Raw genomic sequence first — 19,711 nt, forward strand, 5'->3', positions numbered from 1 at the left:
TGAGCTCTAATAAACGCAGACTATCCTACTTGCTGCCCCTTAGTCTCAAGCCTTACTCCCAGAGGCAGAGACATCACGATACTTTTCTTGAAGAAGGCAGACATATGCTGTGCAATCCAAACAATCATTTATCGGTCAAGAAGATGTTCAAGAGTCTTTTAAAGGAGCATAAACATGAGAGAACTGCTTGAAAGAAAATTAAACTATTGGAAGAGAATGTAGTTATATTTCCCTCTGCACATAATATTTGTTCCTTGAATAGTGGCTATTGATAGCCAAGCTTAGGACTCTGATGGTGATAAAATTACCTTCAAATTCAGATCAATGTAATTCTCAGTAACTTCTGGAGAACTGATTAGAGAATAATCCAGCAGAGTGTAGTTGTCAATCTTTCTTAAAACTAAATAACAAAGAAAAAAGAAAATTTACATTTATTAAAGGTATATATAGTATAACACATGGTTAATATTTATCCAGAACAAATTTTTAATCCTCTATTATTTAAAACAAAAATTAACCATTACCCTATTTCATAAATAATACTTGCTCACTTTTCAAAATCCAGGAAAAGTAGATAAATCAAAAGAAGAAAGTAAAAACTCTTCTTTATCACATTGCCCTGAGAGAAACATCAGTAAAATTTTGGTACATAGCCTTCTATGCATGCTCCCAGAAGTAAAGAAATTTGCCCACAGCAACCTAGGACATGGCAGTCCTCCACTGGTTCTTTCTTCAGCTTTTCTACATCTTCTTTCTCTTTCCCTACCTCTCCAGTCTGTTCTTTTTTATTCATCTATATCTGCATCCACTCCTCAATCCATCTGCACAGCCACCATCTCCTTTCATCCCTTTATCAAGCTAATATTTATGAACCTAGTGTGAGTTAGGCACTGTGCTCAGTGTTGGGAACACAGAGAAGAGTCAACATCACTGCCCTCAATGAACTCGCAGTCTGGAGGAGGAGACAGACATATAAACAGGAAATTATAATACAGCCTAGCGAGAGCAGATCTGTAACTGAGCTCCAGAGGGCCTACTACAAACATAGTCTTATAGCCTTCCCCATCTTGGTATCGGTAATTCCACTCTTCCAATTTTCTAGCTGCTCAGAGTAAACCCTGGGCTCATGCCTGACTCCCCTCATGACCCACATTCAATGTGTCAGCAAATACCACTGTCCCTACCCCCCAGGTACATCCGAAACCTGAACATATCTCACCATCTTCGTCACTCCAGCCAGGTCACTGCCTTCCTTGCTCGTATGGGTCACTGCACTAGCCTCTTAAGTGGTCTCCCTGCTTCCAGCCCTGAATCCTGTCCTATTATGAATAGACAGAAACCAGAGTGATCTCCGTAAAGGATAAGTCAGTTCATGAAAGCTGTGCTCAGAACTCTCCCAAGACTTCCCATCTCAGACTAAGAGCCAGGCTTTGTAATGACCTACAGAGCCCTGAAGATCCAGCGGTCCGCTTTCCCACTCTCTGACCTCATCTCCTGCTGCTTTCCCCTCCTTCCCTCTGCTCTTGGCATGGACTCCTCAGAGTTCCTCCAACTCCTCAAAGTTCCTCCAAGAGTCTTTTAAAGGAGAATAAACATGAGAGAGCTGCTTGAAAGAAAATTAAACTATTGGAAGCACTGAGGGAGCGCTCGGCATGCTCCCACATGGGCCTCTGAGCTTGCAGTTTCCTCTGCCTGGAATGTTCTTCATCCAGATCTAGGAGCGGCTTACTCCCTACTTCAGGTCTTTACTCTAATGCCAGCTGCTCAGTGGTGCCTTTCCTGGCCATGCTATTTTTTAAAAAATTAATTTATTTATTCTTGGCTGTGTTGGGTCTTCGTTTCTGTGCGAGGGCTCTCTCTAGTTGCGGCAAGCGGGGGCCGCTCCTCATCGCGGTGTGCGGGCCTCTCACTACTGCGGCCTCTCGTTGCGGAGCACAGGCTCCAGACGCGCAGGCTCAGTAGTTGTGGCTCACGGGCCCAGTCGCTCCGCGGCATGTGGAATCTTCCCAGACCAGGGCTCGAACCCGCGTCCCCTGCATTGGCAGGCAGATTCTCAACCACTGCGCCACCAGGGAAGCCCCCTGGCCATGCTATTTTAAACAAAAACCCCTCGTCAGCTCCTTCCCTGCTTTATTTTTCTTCTTACCACTTATCGCAACGATACCATAGATTTTACTTATTATCTTGCTGGCTGGCTGTCTCCTCTCACTAGCCCCATGAGGGCAGGGATTTCTGTCTCACAGGCTTACTGCTGCATCCCCAGCACCAAGAACAGCACCCAGCCTATTACAGGGGCTCAGCATACCATGGCGGGGGTGGGGCGTAAGTGGATGGAGTGCAAAGAGAGATCCGCCCAAAGTGTCATGTGAGCGTTGAGGAGGCGGGACTTTGGGGTGCGGGCTGTCAGGTAGGATTTCTTGGGAGAGACTATGCCTGGGCTGAGCCTTCAGAGCTAAAGAGGAGTGAACAGGATAAGGGATGGCTGCGGGGTAGGGAGCAGAAGGAGCTGTATCCCTCGGGGCTCAGCACACTGCTGGCAAAGAAATAGGTGCTCCGGAAATATCTCTGAAGTGAATAGATGGATGGAGGGGAGGAAGAGAAAGCTCTTCTAGGCAGAGAGGACAGCATGACTGGAGGCAAGGTGTGAGGTGCTAGAAGCAGTTTGATTGCTGGAGCAGATAAAGGTGCAAGATGAAGCCCCAGAGAGGTGAGAGGGAGCCAGGGCACGGCAGGTGGGTCTTGTAGTCCATGTTCAGGTATTTGGACTTGATTCTGAAGGCAGCTATAGGAGCCCCTGAAGGCAGCTATAGGAGCCACTGAAGGGGTTAGAACCAGGGGATAACTGGTCAGGATGAGCATTCAACATTCTGAAGAGGATGGATTTAGCGCCAGAGCTGGGATTCTGGCTCACCAGAGTTTAATTCTTTGCCTTGCATCTAGTTTCCTGAAGTCACCCCCACCTGCAGTGAAGCTGGTTAGCAGCAGAAAAGAGCGGGCCCTGCACATGGGCAGGTCCTCCCATGCACCTTCCTGCGGTGCTAGTTTGCAGACGGGAAAGCAGATGGGAGAGCTGGAGCCAAGCACACCTGGAGAGCACCTGCGTGTGAAGGTGGGAGGAGAAACACCCAGAAGAGACAGTTCTGGGACTCACCCTCCAGCATGCTGAGGTTGGCATTCACTGCTTCCAACTCACTTGTGATAATGGGACAGATCTGGCCATAAAAGGAATTAAAAAAAAATGCAGGTTATCACATTGTACTGGAAACCACTGTTTAAGGGCCTAGACCCCAACAAAGGCCTTCCAGTGAGGAGACATTCTCCCTTTGGACTTTCCCTTAAATTAGTTGATGCCTATGGGCCTCAAGTTCCGTATGTATGGGTGGCATACCATTGAATGCTGGCTCAACTTCATAACAACCGGGACCACACCCACTCAGCCCCATAAAAGCACAAGCCCTTGGCTTTCATCTCCGTAGCGTGACAGGGCATGTGCCCCAGTCCATGTTAGTGCTACAACACCTGGGGAACCTGCTGCCTGCACAGCTGAGCCTCTCCCGACTGCAGGGATGCCCCTGCCTGCCACCTCTGCTGTCAGCGTGCCAGGCCCTGCCAGGGAGAGTTAGAGCAGGGCCTTTATTTCCTTGCTGGGCTGCTTGGAGAGCCCATTAGATCAGAGATCTATTTAGACCAGAACCCCTTTTGGAATTAGAAAATCAATTTTGAATCAGACCCAAGCACATCTGTAGGAAGCAGGAAGAGTATCAAGATCAATGCCATGTGCCAGGCGTGTGCTGAGCACTCAGTGTGGTGGTTACTAGCAGAGGCTCAGGAGCCTGGCTGCCTGGGGTTGAACGCCCTGGCAGGTTACTTGTACTCTCTGGCCTCAGTTTCCTCATCTGCAACATGGGGATGATAGCTGTATCTCCTGCGTCAGGTTATTGTGAGTAGGAATTGAGGCAATCCATGTAAGATTGCCCAGTTCATAGTAAGTGTTCAGTAAATGTTAGCTGTTGCCAACCTCATTTCATCCTCCCTACAGTCCTGAGAGGCAGGCACTACTGGCCCCTATTTACAGATGGAAAACAGAAGCTTGAAGAGGGTAAGTGAGTTGCCAGGAGTTAGATCAGTAGGATTTGAAATCTGGCCTGACATGGCTAGACAGCTGTGGTCTGAGCACCCTTGGCCTTTTCTAGTGGCACAGAGGGAACCCTAGAAGCAAAGCATCTATGATCTCTAAGTCATATACAAGCTCCAGGCAAACTTAACTATTGGCTTCTTGTCCGAGGCCAAAGGACCATGCCTTGTTTTGAACAAAGGAATGATCAAGTGTGGGGTCCCTGAAGGCAACAGCACTATTTCCCAGGCACTCTTTGATATGCACATTCACTGGCACTCGGCACCTTTCAGGTAAGGACTGGGAAAGGCTGTGAAGCTTCAGTGTCCCCTGACCAGCCGGACCACCTTGTTAGACAAGCTGCTTAATGTCTACGTGTGTTGATTTCCTCACTGACATTCATTATGCACCTACTACCTTCCAAGTGCTGAACTGAACACAAGGGGGTTGGAGACAGCCAGACACCATCCTTGCCCCTCTTTTCCAGAAAGGAATCTCCCTTCTTTTCCCATCCTCCTCAACTCTCTCCTTGTCTCCCCAGAAATGTAGGTAAAGCGTTCAGGGAAGATATTGTCAGGAATGGAAACAGGGCACATTGCCAATTCCATCTTTCCCTTCCTCGGACACTGACTTCTGGCATCAAGATACTTGGATGCCATCTTAACTTATACTGTTTCACTTGGCTGGGAATATTCTCTCTTCTTTCCCGTTCCTTACTTATTCAATTCCTACCTTTATTTGAAGGCTCAGTTCAAGTCCTGCACTCTCCAAAAATATCTCCCAGGATACTCCTAGGCTCTATTCACTTAATTTTTCCAGTTCTCTGAACCCCCTCAGTCCAAGCTAATGACCATGTAAGTATGTACGAAATTCAAATACTTATTCAGTTGCCGTTTCACAAGTCTGAGTTGGTTTTTCCTAAACAGATAAGTTTATTCCTTTTCGATATCCTGAACAGACTCTAGCCTAGAGTGCTGGGCATGTAGTAGGTACACAATAAATGAACTCTTTGATTGTTTGCCCACCCTGGGGTGAGGACTTGGGGGAGGGAATGCTGTATTATTTATCTCTGCATCCCTAGCACCTACCGTTATGTTTGGCACATAGCTGGCACTTGAGAAACTACAATTAAGTTGCAAAGGATAATGTGTGTGAAAGTGCCTTGGATGGTGCTTAGCACACTGTAGGTGCTCAGGAAAGTTTTATTGACTAAAAGTTAATCAAAGCATGGCAGAACTGCTGCTGACGGCATGTTGCTATGGCTGTATAACCTCTAAAGACTTACCATTTTATTTAAGTTCTTTAAAATGGGTTTCTCCATGGGCTCAGCAAAGGAGTTATATAGGACACTAGGAAAAAAAAGATTACACAGGATCATATCTGGCAGTTCATAACTGCCCCCAGGTGCCACGTGAGAATCCAGTTCCAGGCTGTCCACTGTCCACCAGGGTGCTCTTACTCACCTGAGCTCTCCAGAAAACGAGAGGTCATTGTGGCTCACTTGGGCATAGCAGTCTTGGAGCTTCAGGATTGGGTGACCAAAGTCATCCTGGGCCAGGACAACTATACCGGTGAAGTAGACCCCAGAGAGAAACAAGTCAGCTCCTCCTGTGTCTTGGCTGTTGAGAGAAGAAGTGCAAGGTTACCCAAGCCTGGGCAGGGGTGGAGATGGATCTTGTTTCTCTGATTAACCATAGAATCTAAGCCCCAGGAGGGCAGGAACTTCATCACCTCTGGATTCCTGGCACCTACAACAGGTAGGGGTGAATATTTACTGAACAAATGAAGTAACAAATATGTGAATGGTGACAGCTCTAGGAACCTTGCGTTTATTTCATCTTGAGTGCGCTGGCCCCCATAATGGCTGAACATGTATTAGGCACCATTCACATACGATGCTTGTTTGGAGGAAGAACATAGGGGTCAAGGTGGCCACACCTTATTTGGGAGGGGCATAGATGGGGAGGTGACACTTAGATGCCATCTGTGAACTCCTTGAGGGAGTGGTGCTATTCATCTCCACGCCCCAGGATTCAGCTCGAGGCCTGACACAGAGTAAGCACTCTATGGTTGATGAGTCAGCAAAGAAATGAATAATACATGAATCGACGTTTCTTACGGGGTAACATATTATATCGCTACCGTCTATGAGACTGGAGTTCTCGAGACAGGGATGAATGGTACTCAGTACCATTTATAAATGGATACAGTCAGTAGGCACTCAATAAATGGATACTGAATGACCAAATGGATGAATGAATGTGTCATCCTGGGGCATCAACGAAGGCAGGCCTAAACATTACCCCCACACAGTGACTTATACATAGTAGGTGGTTTGTAACCGTACCATGAATTTGATCCTTTCTTTTTATCTTTTTTTCTGGCCGCAGCTCACGGCATGTGGGATCTTAGTTCTCTGACCAGGGATCAAACCCGCGCCCCCTGCAGTGGAAGCAGGGAGTCTTAACCACTGGACTGCCAGGGAAGTCCCAGGAAATCTTAAATGACATGTTGATCAGTGGCTCTGCCTTTAAGGGAAGGATGCTTTTCAGCCCCCTCCTCCCTGCCCTCAATAGAGATATTCTGGTTTAAATCTCTCCTGGAAAAATGCTCTTGAGAAAGATGGTTAATCGCTGAGGGAAAGAAGCCTAACGTCAAACACAGTGGCAAATTTATCTACTTTTGATTTTTTGCTCCGTTTGCTCCCCAGAACAGCAGTAGACTTTTCAGTGGAATACTCACAAAAGTGGAGACTTGATTTCCCAGTCTGTGCTGATGTTGGCAGTGCCGTGGTTGATCAGGGCCCTGATTCCCACCCCAGGCACAAAGGCTAGTGAAGTATTTGGAAGTGAAAAGGCATTGATTTTTATGCTGTAAAACAGGAAACAGAGGAGTTAGTGCAACTCGGCCAGCACATCTCTAAGTAAGGCAAAATCGGAAATGCAGTTGTAGAACTCCCAAGATGGGCAATTGTGAATTCCTATAGAGCAGGGGTCCCCAACCCCCGGGCCACGGACCGGTACCGGTCCACAGCCTGTTAGGAACCGGGCCGCACAGCGGGAGTTGAGTGGCGGGGCAGGCGAGCGAGCGAGCGAAGCTTCATCTGCCGCTCTGCATCGCTCCCCAGGAAACGGGTCCCTTGTGCCAAAAAGGTTGCGGACTGCTGCTATAGAGGAAGGACCCTTAGGTATGCAGTGCGGCCTCAGGGCACTGCCTTCTAATTCCCCTCACACCCTTGGCAGGAAGCCCCTTGTATCTAGCTGAGGGGAGAAATGAGCAAGTTTAGGAACAGATCTGCAAACGATCAATCGACTTCTTTAGTTTCTTTAAAGACAAAACATTGCCATCATTATTTTTCCCTTCAGCTGTTCCAGTGTTTCTCAATGTGGGAAACATTAACATCTTGGATGGGACAACTTTTTTTGTAGAGGTCTGTTGTACAAATTGCAGGACATTTGGCATGTGTACCAACTAAATGCCAATCGTGTCCCTCCCCCACCCCGAAATCATCAGGACAATAAACAGCATGCCTTCCTCCCAAATGCCCTCTATGTGGACAGTATCTTCCCTAGTTGATAAACTTATTTTAGAGCATTAACTCCCCCTAGGATTCCCTGAGCTGTCACACAGGTAACTAGAGGCAGTAGGTGGCATGCAACATACATAGGTAGATGGCCACGTGCATTATGTTAAGTTATTATTATGACCATCTATTGAGCAATTACTACCTGCTAGACACTGGGGTAAGCACTGCACATGTGTTACCTCATTTTAACTCTCACCATAATCCTATGAGGCTGCTGCTGATTTTGCAATCTGCAATTCAGAGATGAGAAGATTAGAAACTTGGCTGAAGTCATAGATAAGTGGTAGAACCAGACCTGGAAGCCTCCTCAATCTGTCTTCAGGCTTCTTAACCAGGAGGCTATGGTGCTTCGTGCATTGTGCAAAGGGCACTCGGCTCGGAGCCAAGTTTTGTGCTAGCTGTACAACCTTGGGCAAGGCACTTAACCTCTTTCAGTCAGTCACTCAAAAGAAGTGTGACTCGTGGGAAGGTTGAGAAGACAAAATGAAGCCATCTGTGTATAACTGTTGCACGGGAGAAAGCACTGTTATGAACTAAGATTAGGGAAAATTTTTAAATGTGATAGCCAGTAAGAAACGATTATTTGTTACTTCCTCTTTTCTGCATCCTTTCCTACTTATTCTCTGTCAAATATCCTGAGAATCACTGTGAAAAGAGGATGGTAGAGATTAATGTATCTTGGAAATATTTTCATTTTGATACGTATAGGTCTAACTCATTCTTCGTAATTGCTGCAGAATAATCTAAGCTACGGATTAACAAAAATCATTGCTTTGTGGGTAGACATCTAGGTTGTTTCCGGTATTTCTGCATTATAAACAGTGCCACAGTGAACATCCTCATATATGCTGTTTGTGTAGATGTTTCTTTAGAGAGGGTGCTGAGAAGTGGAATTGTTGGGTCAAAGAGCATGCCTAAAAAAATCCTTAAAAATCACCTCCTAATATAGCACTGTCTAATAGAAATATAATGTGAGCCATGTATGTAATTTAACATTATCTAGTCACATTAAAAATGGGAAATATTATAATTTGAACATGTAATCAATATAAAAATTGTTAGAGATATTTTATTTTCCTTTTTCAAAAATAAACCTTCAAAATACAGTATGTGTTTTATATTCATGATGTACCTCAATCTAGATATTGCATTTTTGTCAGAAATTCTTGACCTGTATTTAGAGTTGATAACATTGTCAATTGAAAGAGTAAACTTACATACTCAAATTGTTCCAGACTTAAAAGTTCTTCAGTAACTGAATCATGTGAGTTTTCAAATTAAAACTGAAATTTAAAAAATTAAAAATCCAGTACTCAGTTGCACTAATCATACCTCAAGTGCTCAATAGTGACACGAGGCTAGCAGCTCCTGTTTGAACAGCACAGGTCCGAAATTATTGTACCAGTTTATCTGCTCCCACTAGCAATGCATGGGAATACCTGTTTCTCCTCATCTTTACCTTCACTTTATATTACAGGAACCACCCTGGATTTTTCTGCTGTGGCATTATCATCAGTGTAATTAAATCATTAGATTTGTGAATATATATTTAATGTTCATCTCTCTCACTGGACACTAAAGGTGTATCTGTGTCATTCACTACACTATACTCTATGCCTAGAACAAAGCCTTAGTACACAGTAGGTGCTCAACAAATCCTTGTTGAATGGCTGACTATATTATAATTAGAGTATCTGTCATATTAGACCATGAGGCAAACGAAGCCAGAGGCCAGAGTTAAGGATGGGGGAACAGAAATATACAAGACAGTTGTATTCTGATGAAATTGTGGGGCTTCAATAGGATTCTTCAACTGTTTTTTTTTGGGGGGGTATAGTTGCTTTACAATGTAGTGTTAGTTTCTGTTGTACAACGAAGTGAATCAGCTCTATGTATACATATACCCCCACCCTGCCTGAACCTCCCCCCGCCACCCATCCCATCCCTCCCATCTAGGTCTCCGTAGAGCACCGAGCTGAGCTCCCTGCTCTATACTGCAGGTTCCCACTAGCGATCTGTTTTACACATGGCAGTGCGCATATATCAACCTCTATCTCCCAATTCATCCTCCCCACTGTGTCCACACATCCTTTCCCTATGTCTGTGTCTCTATTCCTTCCCTGCAAATAGGTTCATCTGTACAATTTTTCTTCAGAGCTTATTATTTGTGAGACAAAAATGAACCCCTATTTCATCTAAGTCACACTAATTTTGTTATATTCAGCTGATCATTTTTCCTAGTTCGTACCATCACCTCTACATACCCCAGGGAGCTGAAAGATCTCTGCTTTAACCTATTTCTATTCTTGTTCCAAAACACCTGATGCTTGTCAAAGATGTTTATCAGTTACACCTCAAAGGAAACTCTACAGTCGTCCGCCCTGAACCAGTTCCAGCCTAAGTGCAAGAGCAGTGTCTGTGCCAAGGAAACCTAGAAGTGCCCAAAAGTTGCCTTTGCCTCATCACCGTGCTAAGATCTTCACCCAAAGAGGGGACTTGTACTTTGCCAGACACAATGAGTGCCGGGCGCAAGGGACTGTGCATGCAGCCCTTTTCTTGGAAATCTCTGCCCTTTTTCCCAGTTTCTGATGATGTACTGGCCTCTTACCCCTTAAACGTCTCCCACATTCCTCCCATGGGGAGAAGGTGTCTTTAGAGCACGAGCTCTCCCTTCTCCATTCCTTGATCAACGAATAAAGTTTCTGCTCTGCTTTGCCGAACCTTGTCTCACTCATCTGGCGTGAGAAGGACCCAGTCGGTGCCCACCCAATCTGAGAGGGTGGGTAACAATATAAATATAATCTCGAAACTCTTGGCTGGGTGAAACAAGGATCTGGATCAATGTGGCAATTCCATTGTTCTTACACTGATGGTCTATGCTATCACTAAGTATATCAACTAATCCGTGTTCAGCAGCTTCAGTTTTATGAAGTATCTTCACATTTGTTACATCATCTGCTTTTTATTGTTTACTGATTCTGACATTTGATTTTATTGCTGTAACATGGTAGAAAAGATTATAGCTGCCACCAGAATTCTTCTTAGGAAGAGAAGTCTATTGGTGGGAAAATTACTTGGAAAAGTATTTAGGATGATCCTTTGGTACCCAGGAGTGAGTGGAACCGCTATGCATGAGACCAGGGGAAGAAACTGACGTTGCTCCAGAGAAGAGGAGGAGGTCTAGACAGCAAGAGGGCAGAAAGCTATGTGCCTTGTAATCCACTCCTATGACCTCTGAAGTCTTGACTAAACTTTACAAAATAAGACAAGATGTAGTGAGAGCAGATTTGTTTGTGAGGCTGATATTGAACTCCGCATCTAAGTTTGTGGGGGTGGGGGTAGCAATGGAATGAACAATAATTTCATTTAGAATTCTGGGGGCAAGGTGCCCACAGCCGACATCTGCATCGAATTATAACTCTTATTTTAGGAAGGAGGAGAGGACACTGAGTCTCTGAGCAGATTCGCCAGGTGCACACAACGAGTGTGCAGCAGAGATGTGACTTGGACCCACGCGTTCTGACCCAGACACCACGTGCCAGCTCCATGACCCCTCTTTCTTGGGTGATTTATCTGATAAGCCTTTCACCAAAGGTTGGTTAACTTCTACTCCATCCTGGTGTTACACCAGGACTCATGGTGGCATATCCACAACCCTGAGATTTTAAAGATTAATTTCACTGCTAAAAATGCTCTTCTCTTTTACTTACTTTATAAAATTGTAGTTCACATAATAAATTTTCAGAAATTCAGGAGATTTAGAACCTTTCAAATCTTGGATTTTTCTTTCCTTGACCATTTGCTCAATCATCTCCATCCCAGCTTGAATGCCTGTGAAGCAACCAAAGAAAATGTTTATTGATAACAAAGATGATGATGGCACGATATCATTAAACACACAAGTTAAATTTATTAAGTAAGCCATGCTCTTAGATACTGAGAAAACAGGATTCTAACAAGGTGGTTATTATTGTCCCTACTTTGCAGAAGAAAACACTGGTCCTCAGAGAGGCTGGTGAAATTGTCCAAGAACCCAGAGCTAACAGCATGAGAGAATGTTAACACAGGACAGTGTTACAGGAAAAGTACAAAGTATCATCGTTATCCAATTTCACAGATGAAGAAACTGAGCCTCAAAGAGGTTAATTCTTGCCTAAGTCACACAGCTAAGAACTGGGGGGGCCAGTAGTCAAATCTGGGCAATTTGGCTCCAGAATCTATGCCTGATGGCCAGTCCCAGAAAGTTATTCCACATTTTGTCCTTTTTCCCTCCTAGATTCTTTAAGTTCAGGAATTTTGGACTGGAGGTCCATGGGCTGTTGGGAACACTCGAACCCCCTGAAATTCTAATAAAAGATTGTGAGTGGGTCATGTGTGTGTGTATCTATCTCATGTTTTAGGGGAAAATTTTTCAGGGTTCACATTTTAATCAGATTCTCAACGGATCCCAGCACTCCAAAAAGGTTAGCAACCACTGCTTTTGTTTAATCCTGGAATAAACCCATCTTTATATAATAGCACCACAGAACACATTTCTCTGAGCTCGGGGAGAAATAGAGCCCTCTTCCACATTAAAGAGCTTGAGAAAAGTAACTTACACAGTAACGAAGAATGATCTTTTCATTTTTACCTTCTCAAGGAGGAAATTTTGCTTTTACCCCTTCCTTTACAGCTTAAGCTCACTTCCACTTATCCTATCCTTTTTGGAGACTGAGAAGAGCAGATTCTATTCTCTATAATACTGTGAATAATACTGTAATATGGAGATGTAAAGACAGAATGTAAAGGATGGAACGATGGAACTGAAGGCATTAGCGGACAGCTTAGGTTTGAATCGCAACACTCACTTACTAGCTGTGTGACTCTGCAAGTTACAAAATCTCTGTCCTTTACTTTCTTCATCTGTAACATGGGGACATTAGCAACTGCGGAGGTGTCTGTTCACATATGTGAAAATAACAGTAGGTAATATTTGTTGGGCATTTGCTATTGTGAGATTCTGTTCCAAGTACTTTATATGCTCTAAGATGTTCATTGTGTATGCATGTGCGGGGGAGAGAGAGAGGGAAAATATGAATCTGTGACTATGTTTGGATATGCCTATTGTTAAGGAGATCATTTTTCGGACAACACTTTTCCCCCAGCCATCTTAGTAGCTCTGGGTCACCCCACTGTAGAGCTTGTCTCAGTCGTGAGACAGACCAATCTGAGCTTCTGGATTTGGGTCACAGACTACACCTGGGAGGTGAGTACCGCCTGGCTTCTGAAAGCATCCAACTCACCATAGTCCAGAGCCCTCTGAGTAGCCCTCGCCTTGATTCCAGGGTAAATGGTCTGAGCGGATGAGATGTAGAGATTCCACAGGAGGACACATCCCCAGAGGACTTGGACCATCTTTGTACACATCTGCAATTAGTCAACAGTTATACTCCCTTTATTATTCTTAACTTTTTCATTGGCCAATTCCATCTAGCATTTCTAGGCTTTCTCATTTTCATTGCTTACTTCCAGAACTTGCTCCATCCATCCATCCATCCATCCAGTAATCATTTACTGAACACACCGGAACGTGTTCTAGGTGCTGAGGATGTAGAGATGACCTATGTGTGGCCCCTGACCTTTGCTTCCCACAGAATAGTGGGTGAATCAGACATACACACACAGATGATTGTAACACAGTAAGATATAATGCAATGCAATACAAGAACCTTACAAAAAATATAGCAATTTGCATATGCCTTGGGAAGGATAATGGGGGTGGGATGGGGGAATTCTTGAGTTTTAGAACAAATGAGTCAGTAGTTTGGAAAGGTGGCCTCAGTGGATGTGAGGCAACCACTTATCTGCTTAAAGATCCTTGATGACTCTCCTTGGCCCACAGGACAGACAGGTCTAAGCTCTTCGCATGGCAATCAAGGCCGTTCACAACTGGCTCCAAACTTCTTCCAAGTTCCTATCTCTCCTCCTGTCTAAGTGGTAGTGTTCTGAGCTGGCCACACGGAGCTATTTGCTATTCTTCAATTTGTCAGTTCTCTCATGATTGAGGGCTTTTTCTATAACCCTCCCAATGTAAACACACATGCACGTACATCTCTTCTCTGGCTCTCTGCCTCTGGGTCACATACCCACATCTGTCTGGTGAATGCATCCTCCAGGGCCAGCTCCAGTGTTCCCTCTGTGAAAGCTCCCCTTACCAGGCCATTTTGACACATGATGGACTTGGAGGCAGGCTCACCTCTTCCACCACTATCCCTCCAACCACTACACCAACCAGTATCATTTCATGTAGATGTTTACAACTGCCTCCTTACTGGTATCTCAGGTTCCCTTGCCCGCTTCTGGCTATTCTCCACACCAGAGTGGGCCTTTGAAAATGAAAGTCAGACCTCATCACCCCTACCCCCTTCCCCGTTAAAACCCTCCAGTGGTTCCCCATCTTAGTCAGCATAAAAGCCAAAGCCCTTCCACCAACTGCAAGGCCCTGCCCTGCCCACACCTCTACCTCTTCGTTGACCTTCCTTAGCACACATGCCTGGTTTGCCTGGCCCGAGCCTCACTGGCTGACTTGATCTTTCCTATCACTCTAAGCAGCCTGTACCCCAGGTCTTTGCACTTCTTGTTCCCTCTGCCTGGCAGAGTCACCCTCTAGATAACCACATGGCCGGGCCTTTCGCTTTCTTCAGGTATCTTTTTTTTTTTTTTTTTTTTTTTTTTTGCGGTACGCGGGCCTCTCACCGCTGCAGCCTCTCCCGTTGCGGAGCACAGGCTCCGGACACGCAGGCTCAGCGGCCACGGCTCACGGGCCCAGCCGCTCCGCGGCACGTGGGATCCTCCCGGACCGGGGCACGAACCCGCGTCCCCTGCATCGGCAGGCGGACCCCCAACCACTGCGCCACCAGGGAAGCCCTCTTCAGGTATCTTGAGTGTTGTCTCAGTGAAGCCTTTCCTAACCACTCTATACGAAACACCCTCCCCCATGACCTCGATATTCCCCATGCTTCCTTTGCTTTACTTTTCTCCAAAGCACTTGTCATCACCTAGTACAGTCTACAGTTCTTATTTGTTTTCTGTCTCTCCTACTGGAATTTTTAGGCATCATGGTGAAGGACTTCATCACTTCAGCACCTTGAACAGCGACTGGCACACAGTAGGCAATGGGTAAATATATATTTTTAAACATCTTTATGTTAGTATAATTTACTAACATAAATTACTTAATTACTATAAGATGTAGTATACACTACATCTTTTTTTTTTTTTTTTTGCGGTACGCGGGCCTCTCACTGCTGTGGCCTCTCCCATTGCGGAGCACAGGCTCCGGACGCACAGGCTCAGCGGCCATGGCTCACGGGCCCAGCTGCTCCGCGGCCTGTGGGACCCTCCCGGACCGGGGCACGAACCCGTATCCCCCGCATCGGCAGGCGGACTCTCAACCACTGCGCCACCAGGGAAGCCCTATACTACATCTTTTATGTAGTATAATTAGTGGGTAAATATTGACTGATTGATTGAGTGAATGAATTAATGTCTCTTCCTTGAAACCATGAAGTGGGCCAGGTATGCCTTCTGAGGTTCCACAGTGCTCCAGTGCAGTCCTTGATCTTAATATGTACCATCCTGCAATGTGATTGTCTTTACCTGTCTATCTTACTTCTATAACTCCAGAGTCTAGTACAATGCCTGGCACACAGTAGAAACATGGAAAAACTTAACAAACATCTTTTCCAAGGAGAAAGACTACATCTTATTCACTGTTATATTCCTAGAACTTGACACAGAGTAAGTGTTCAATGTATACTTATTGAATTAATGGACTTGATGAATTAATGTCACTCCATTTTCTTGATGAATGAAGCAGAGGTACCAACAGCAACAGTGACATAGGTTTCTTTTAACGAGACTCACAGCTGAGTGAGTAATACATTTACAGGCCTTGTTTCTAGTTCTGGGAGTTTACAAGCTGGGTGAGCTATCCTTACTGCATTCACACAGATACCCACGGAGTTAACACACAAACATGAAACAAATCAGGGAAGCATTTGTGGGTGTGGTCAGGGAAGAGGAAGCTGTAGGAGCTGTGTATTTAGACAGAGCAGGAGTCAGGCCAGCTGGGCAGGGAAGGATTCATAGAGGGGCTGGGCCTCAGGAGCAGTCTAGATGAAGGCAAAGGTCATTGTAAGAGGGGTGTGTGTGTGTGAGAGACACACACACACACACACACAGAGAGAGAGAGAGAGAGAGAGAGAGAGAGAGAGAGAGAGAGAGAGAGAGAGAGAGAGAGCGCGTCTATGCTTGGCCAAGATAAGCAAGAAGTTTGATAAAGGGGTTTGTGTGTGCTCTCGTGTAAGGCCAGAGAGGTAGGAAAGGGATAATGCAGATGGAGGGGTGCTCCAGAGAATTTATTTGAAAGGAGCAGAGCAGTCTGACCAGGGGGGAGTGTCCGAGTAGGGCTATTGCTAGCCTATCTTGCGCTTTTGTGTGAAATGAGAAAAGGTGCCCTCTGGAGATATACCAGCCTCTGGCACAAAGTGGGGCCAGAAGAAAGTGTTCTAGGAAAATCCCACACTAGTGTATCCAGCTTGGTGGGGAGAGAAAAGGAGGCTCCATTCATCCCTTGTGCTGGCATTTTGTCTAGCGCACAAGCTGCCCCACTCATACAGTGGGCCTGTGCTCAGACTGCTGAATGCTCATGAGGGCATTTTGCTAGAAGGCCATGAGGTTGAGAACTAGGGTCTTGACTTGTCTGTTCTGTAGTACATAGATCCATCTTCAGGTGTGAGAAGAGCCTGGCTCAGTCAACCTGTTTACATTTCTCATCTGATCTCTCAGGAGCCTCCTCTGTATAATCCCGCCCCCCACCCACCCCTGTCCAGACAAATCCCCAAACGCACCCCATGTTTCCTGACTAATATCCATGCTTATGCTGTTCCCTTTTACTCAGGCCTGCAGAAACCCTGTGCATCCTTAAGGTCCATTGTAACCATAGCCTTCTTTCTGAAGCCACTTCTGACTTCCCTAAGCTAATCTCATTTCCTTCTGAACCCTCAGTCAAAATATATATTTATTCACACGTCTATGTTTATTTTTTACTTATTGTCTGTCTCCCCTACCAGAATGTAAGTGCCATGAGGGCAAAGGCCTCGTCAGGTTTGGAGGTTTTAGAGCCTGGCTTGCTTGGTGTCTTGGACACAGTGAGTGACTGGTAAGTCCTGATAGAAGGAATCAATGAATCATAAGTAAAGGAATAGCCCTCATTTCACTCTACATTATATTATGGTTCTTTGCAGAGGTGGTTAACAAAGCACTTACACTAGCGGAGCACATTCACCCATCACAACAGATGTTGGCCACAGTTCTGGAGCAGGATCGGAGGGGTTAGGTACCGGATCATGGGCAGCACAGAGGAAGTTTTGGAGGAGTGGCCAGCAGTGTGGCTGGCGTACACTGGGGGTTGGGGTGGGGGACTCTGAGTAGTGACTATTTACCATTAGATACTGAGGTATTTCAATATTTTAAAAGTGCTATGGCCTTATGCATTCAGTGTGAGGTCTCAGCTCCATGGAGTTGGTTTGGGTACTGAAGGACAATCTACAGGAAGAAGCTGGGCAGCATCAGGGTGAAGACAACACTGAGGAAAGCGCAGAGGAATGAGAGTGAGAGCTGAGGGGAAGGAACTCCAGTAGGAGAGGAGGGTCTCTGAGCAAGCAACGAGTCATCTGAGGGCCGGAGGAAATGTGAGGAGTGGGATAAACAAGCGTGAAGTCCTCCACATTCTGGGAGGCAGGGTAATATCAACATCTTATACGCAGAACGGATGCAGAAGTTAGGTCCAGTTGCCATCGGTTCTAGGCCTTCCTTGATCCTTTAGTTGTCCTGGGAGTGGTCCAGTGTCCCTGAGAGGGTGATAGGTAGAGATGGAAGGGATTATGGGAGTGAGAGGAACACTCCTGGGGCTTAGATTAGTGGCTATTTACCAACTGGTATAGAAGTATTTCCACGTTTTAACAAATGGTGAGCCATACTGATGTGTAGTCATGCTAATATCACTGTAGGCAAAGAATTGTAAAGGGATGTGTCCTGCCTAGGGAGGCATAAGAAAGAAATTTTTTATTGAAGTATAGTTGATTTACCATATTGTGTTAGTTTCAGGTGTTCAGCAAAGCAATTCAGTTTATATATATATATGTATACATATATATATATATACATACATATATGATTATTTTCCATTATAGGTTATCACAAGAGGGAGATTTTTTAAAAGAGGAAAATATTTTCAGAGTAGTGGAAAGCAATGAGAAAGAATGTTAGACCAAAAAGTCTATATCCATTAGACTGTATGCAAAGTAAGGTAGAAATTATGTCTCTGCCTGGCATATATCAATAAATATTTGCTAACTGACCAACTGACTGGCTTACAAGATTCTGGTGAACTAAGGAAGGTTCTAGAAAATGTTGAAGGAAATGAGAAAACCAAACCAACATATAAATAGCTCTCCATTTCTACAGTGAAAAAGCACAATAAACCAAAGCAGAGGTATTACTTGTGAATGGAAGAACAATTAAAATAATAAGTTTGTATTTCTTCACCATTCACAAAACTCACGACAATACTATCATCCTCCCCATTTTAGACATGTGGACACAGAAGCTTAGAGAGTCCAAATGACCTGTCCAAGATCACATAGTAAGTCAGACTCTTGGGGATCAAACCTGTTCTCCTGGCTCCTAATTCTAGTGTTTATGGTTTTCTTTCATTTAATGACTTGATAGTGCTAGATTTTTCATTTTAATCCAGGAATTTTAAATAAGAGTTGCTTGATGCCATCTTATATGTGGAAAAGTTCATTAAGCATCTGGAAAATTTCAAGCATCAAAGTGCAAACCCTTTGCATTTTCTTGGGTACAAATGGAGTTTTAAATTCCCTTCCAGCAGCGAAAAACCTGTTTTCACTTCTTGGTTAAAGGAAGTTTCTGAAGTGGTCTGCTTTGACGGAGATCAAGGAACTCAAAACTGCACATAGAAAACACATATTTTTCCTCTAGAAATTTTATGAGTGAATAAAATTACTGGGCTCTAAATGCACGGATTGTATGTAAATTTCAGTTGAATTGTTTGGGTAGGATGATAATTTATGGGCAGGGGAGGAATAGAAACTTGTCAAGCCAGGAGATGACTCCTAAAAGGTTAGGTAATTCGGTGGACAAGTAAGGGCAGGGTAAGTTGCCTGTTCAAAGAAGGAATCCAAGATGATTTAAAAACCTGCCAGCAAGTTACCTATTTCGTTGCTTCTGGGGAATTGTTTCTTTCCAATATTCGAAACCTCAGAAGTCACTGCATTGCCATACCAATGTCCAGACAGACTAACACTTCTAAATTAGTCGGCTTTTATTTGAGCCATTCTGATGACCGGAAATAAGAACACTCAAGCACAACTTAGAAAATTCCTGAGACAGATCAACTTACCATTGCCACTCATGAAGGAGAGCTTTGACAGACTCCGGAAAAATTAAAAAGGAGTGATGACTGAATGAAATGTAGCCTTTAAAATAGAGGCAAAGTTTGAGAAAGTAAATTCAATTGGTTTAAAGAAGCCTAGTCTATAAGAATATTCCAACCTAACAGTTAAGACAAATAATAGCATTGGTAAAAAGTCTATATCAACAGGTATGGAATATGGGCAGAACCGGAGAATATCTCAAGGGATTCAGCACACACATCTGATGTTATACCAAGATCTCTAATGACAAGGGCCCTGAAAATTTACACCAAGTCTTCCCTCACCCCTCAAACTCTATATTTAACACCAACAAGTTAAACAATTCAGGCAGATGGGAAGGTCCTTTGCTTGGCAGGATCTAGGTCACTGATATGGTTTAAGACCTGGTCCCAAAGCACAGAGATCACAGCAGTTCCTTAATCTGAACCACGCCAGTTGAGAGACAAGTGCGAAATTTCTGTGCTGGGTGCCCTGCTGGAATGGAGGCAAAAATAAGTCCAGATTATTGAG

General features: G+C 44.7%; 1 protein-coding gene across 5 annotated transcripts in view; it reads right to left on the reverse strand.

Moving 5' to 3' along the window:
- The window catches only part of BPIFC (BPI fold containing family C), a 56,218-nt gene that overhangs the window by 23,167 nt on the left and 13,340 nt on the right, over positions 1-19,711 (reverse strand). For 2 of the 5 annotated variants that reach the window (XM_067010056.1, XM_067010055.1), the window contains 8 exons: positions 12,983-13,106; positions 11,411-11,531; positions 7,880-7,930; positions 6,857-6,985; positions 5,578-5,733; positions 5,400-5,463; positions 3,152-3,212; positions 309-400 (listed from right to left, as the gene is read on the reverse strand). In XM_067010056.1, coding sequence (XP_066866157.1) covers positions 309-400; positions 3,152-3,212; positions 5,400-5,463; positions 5,578-5,733; positions 6,857-6,985; positions 7,880-7,930; positions 11,411-11,531; positions 12,983-13,106 — 798 coding nt within the window. Of the gene's footprint in view, positions 1-308; positions 401-3,151; positions 3,213-5,399; positions 5,464-5,577; positions 5,734-6,856; positions 6,986-7,879; positions 7,931-11,410; positions 11,532-12,982; positions 13,107-19,711 lie in introns of those variants that run through there. The other 3 variants (XM_067010058.1, XM_059080393.2, XM_067010059.1) reach the window with 2 other exon arrangements.

This window comes from Kogia breviceps, chromosome 12 (genome assembly GCF_026419965.1).
Source record: "Kogia breviceps isolate mKogBre1 chromosome 12, mKogBre1 haplotype 1, whole genome shotgun sequence".
Classification (NCBI taxonomy): domain Eukaryota; kingdom Metazoa; phylum Chordata; class Mammalia; order Artiodactyla; family Physeteridae; genus Kogia; species Kogia breviceps.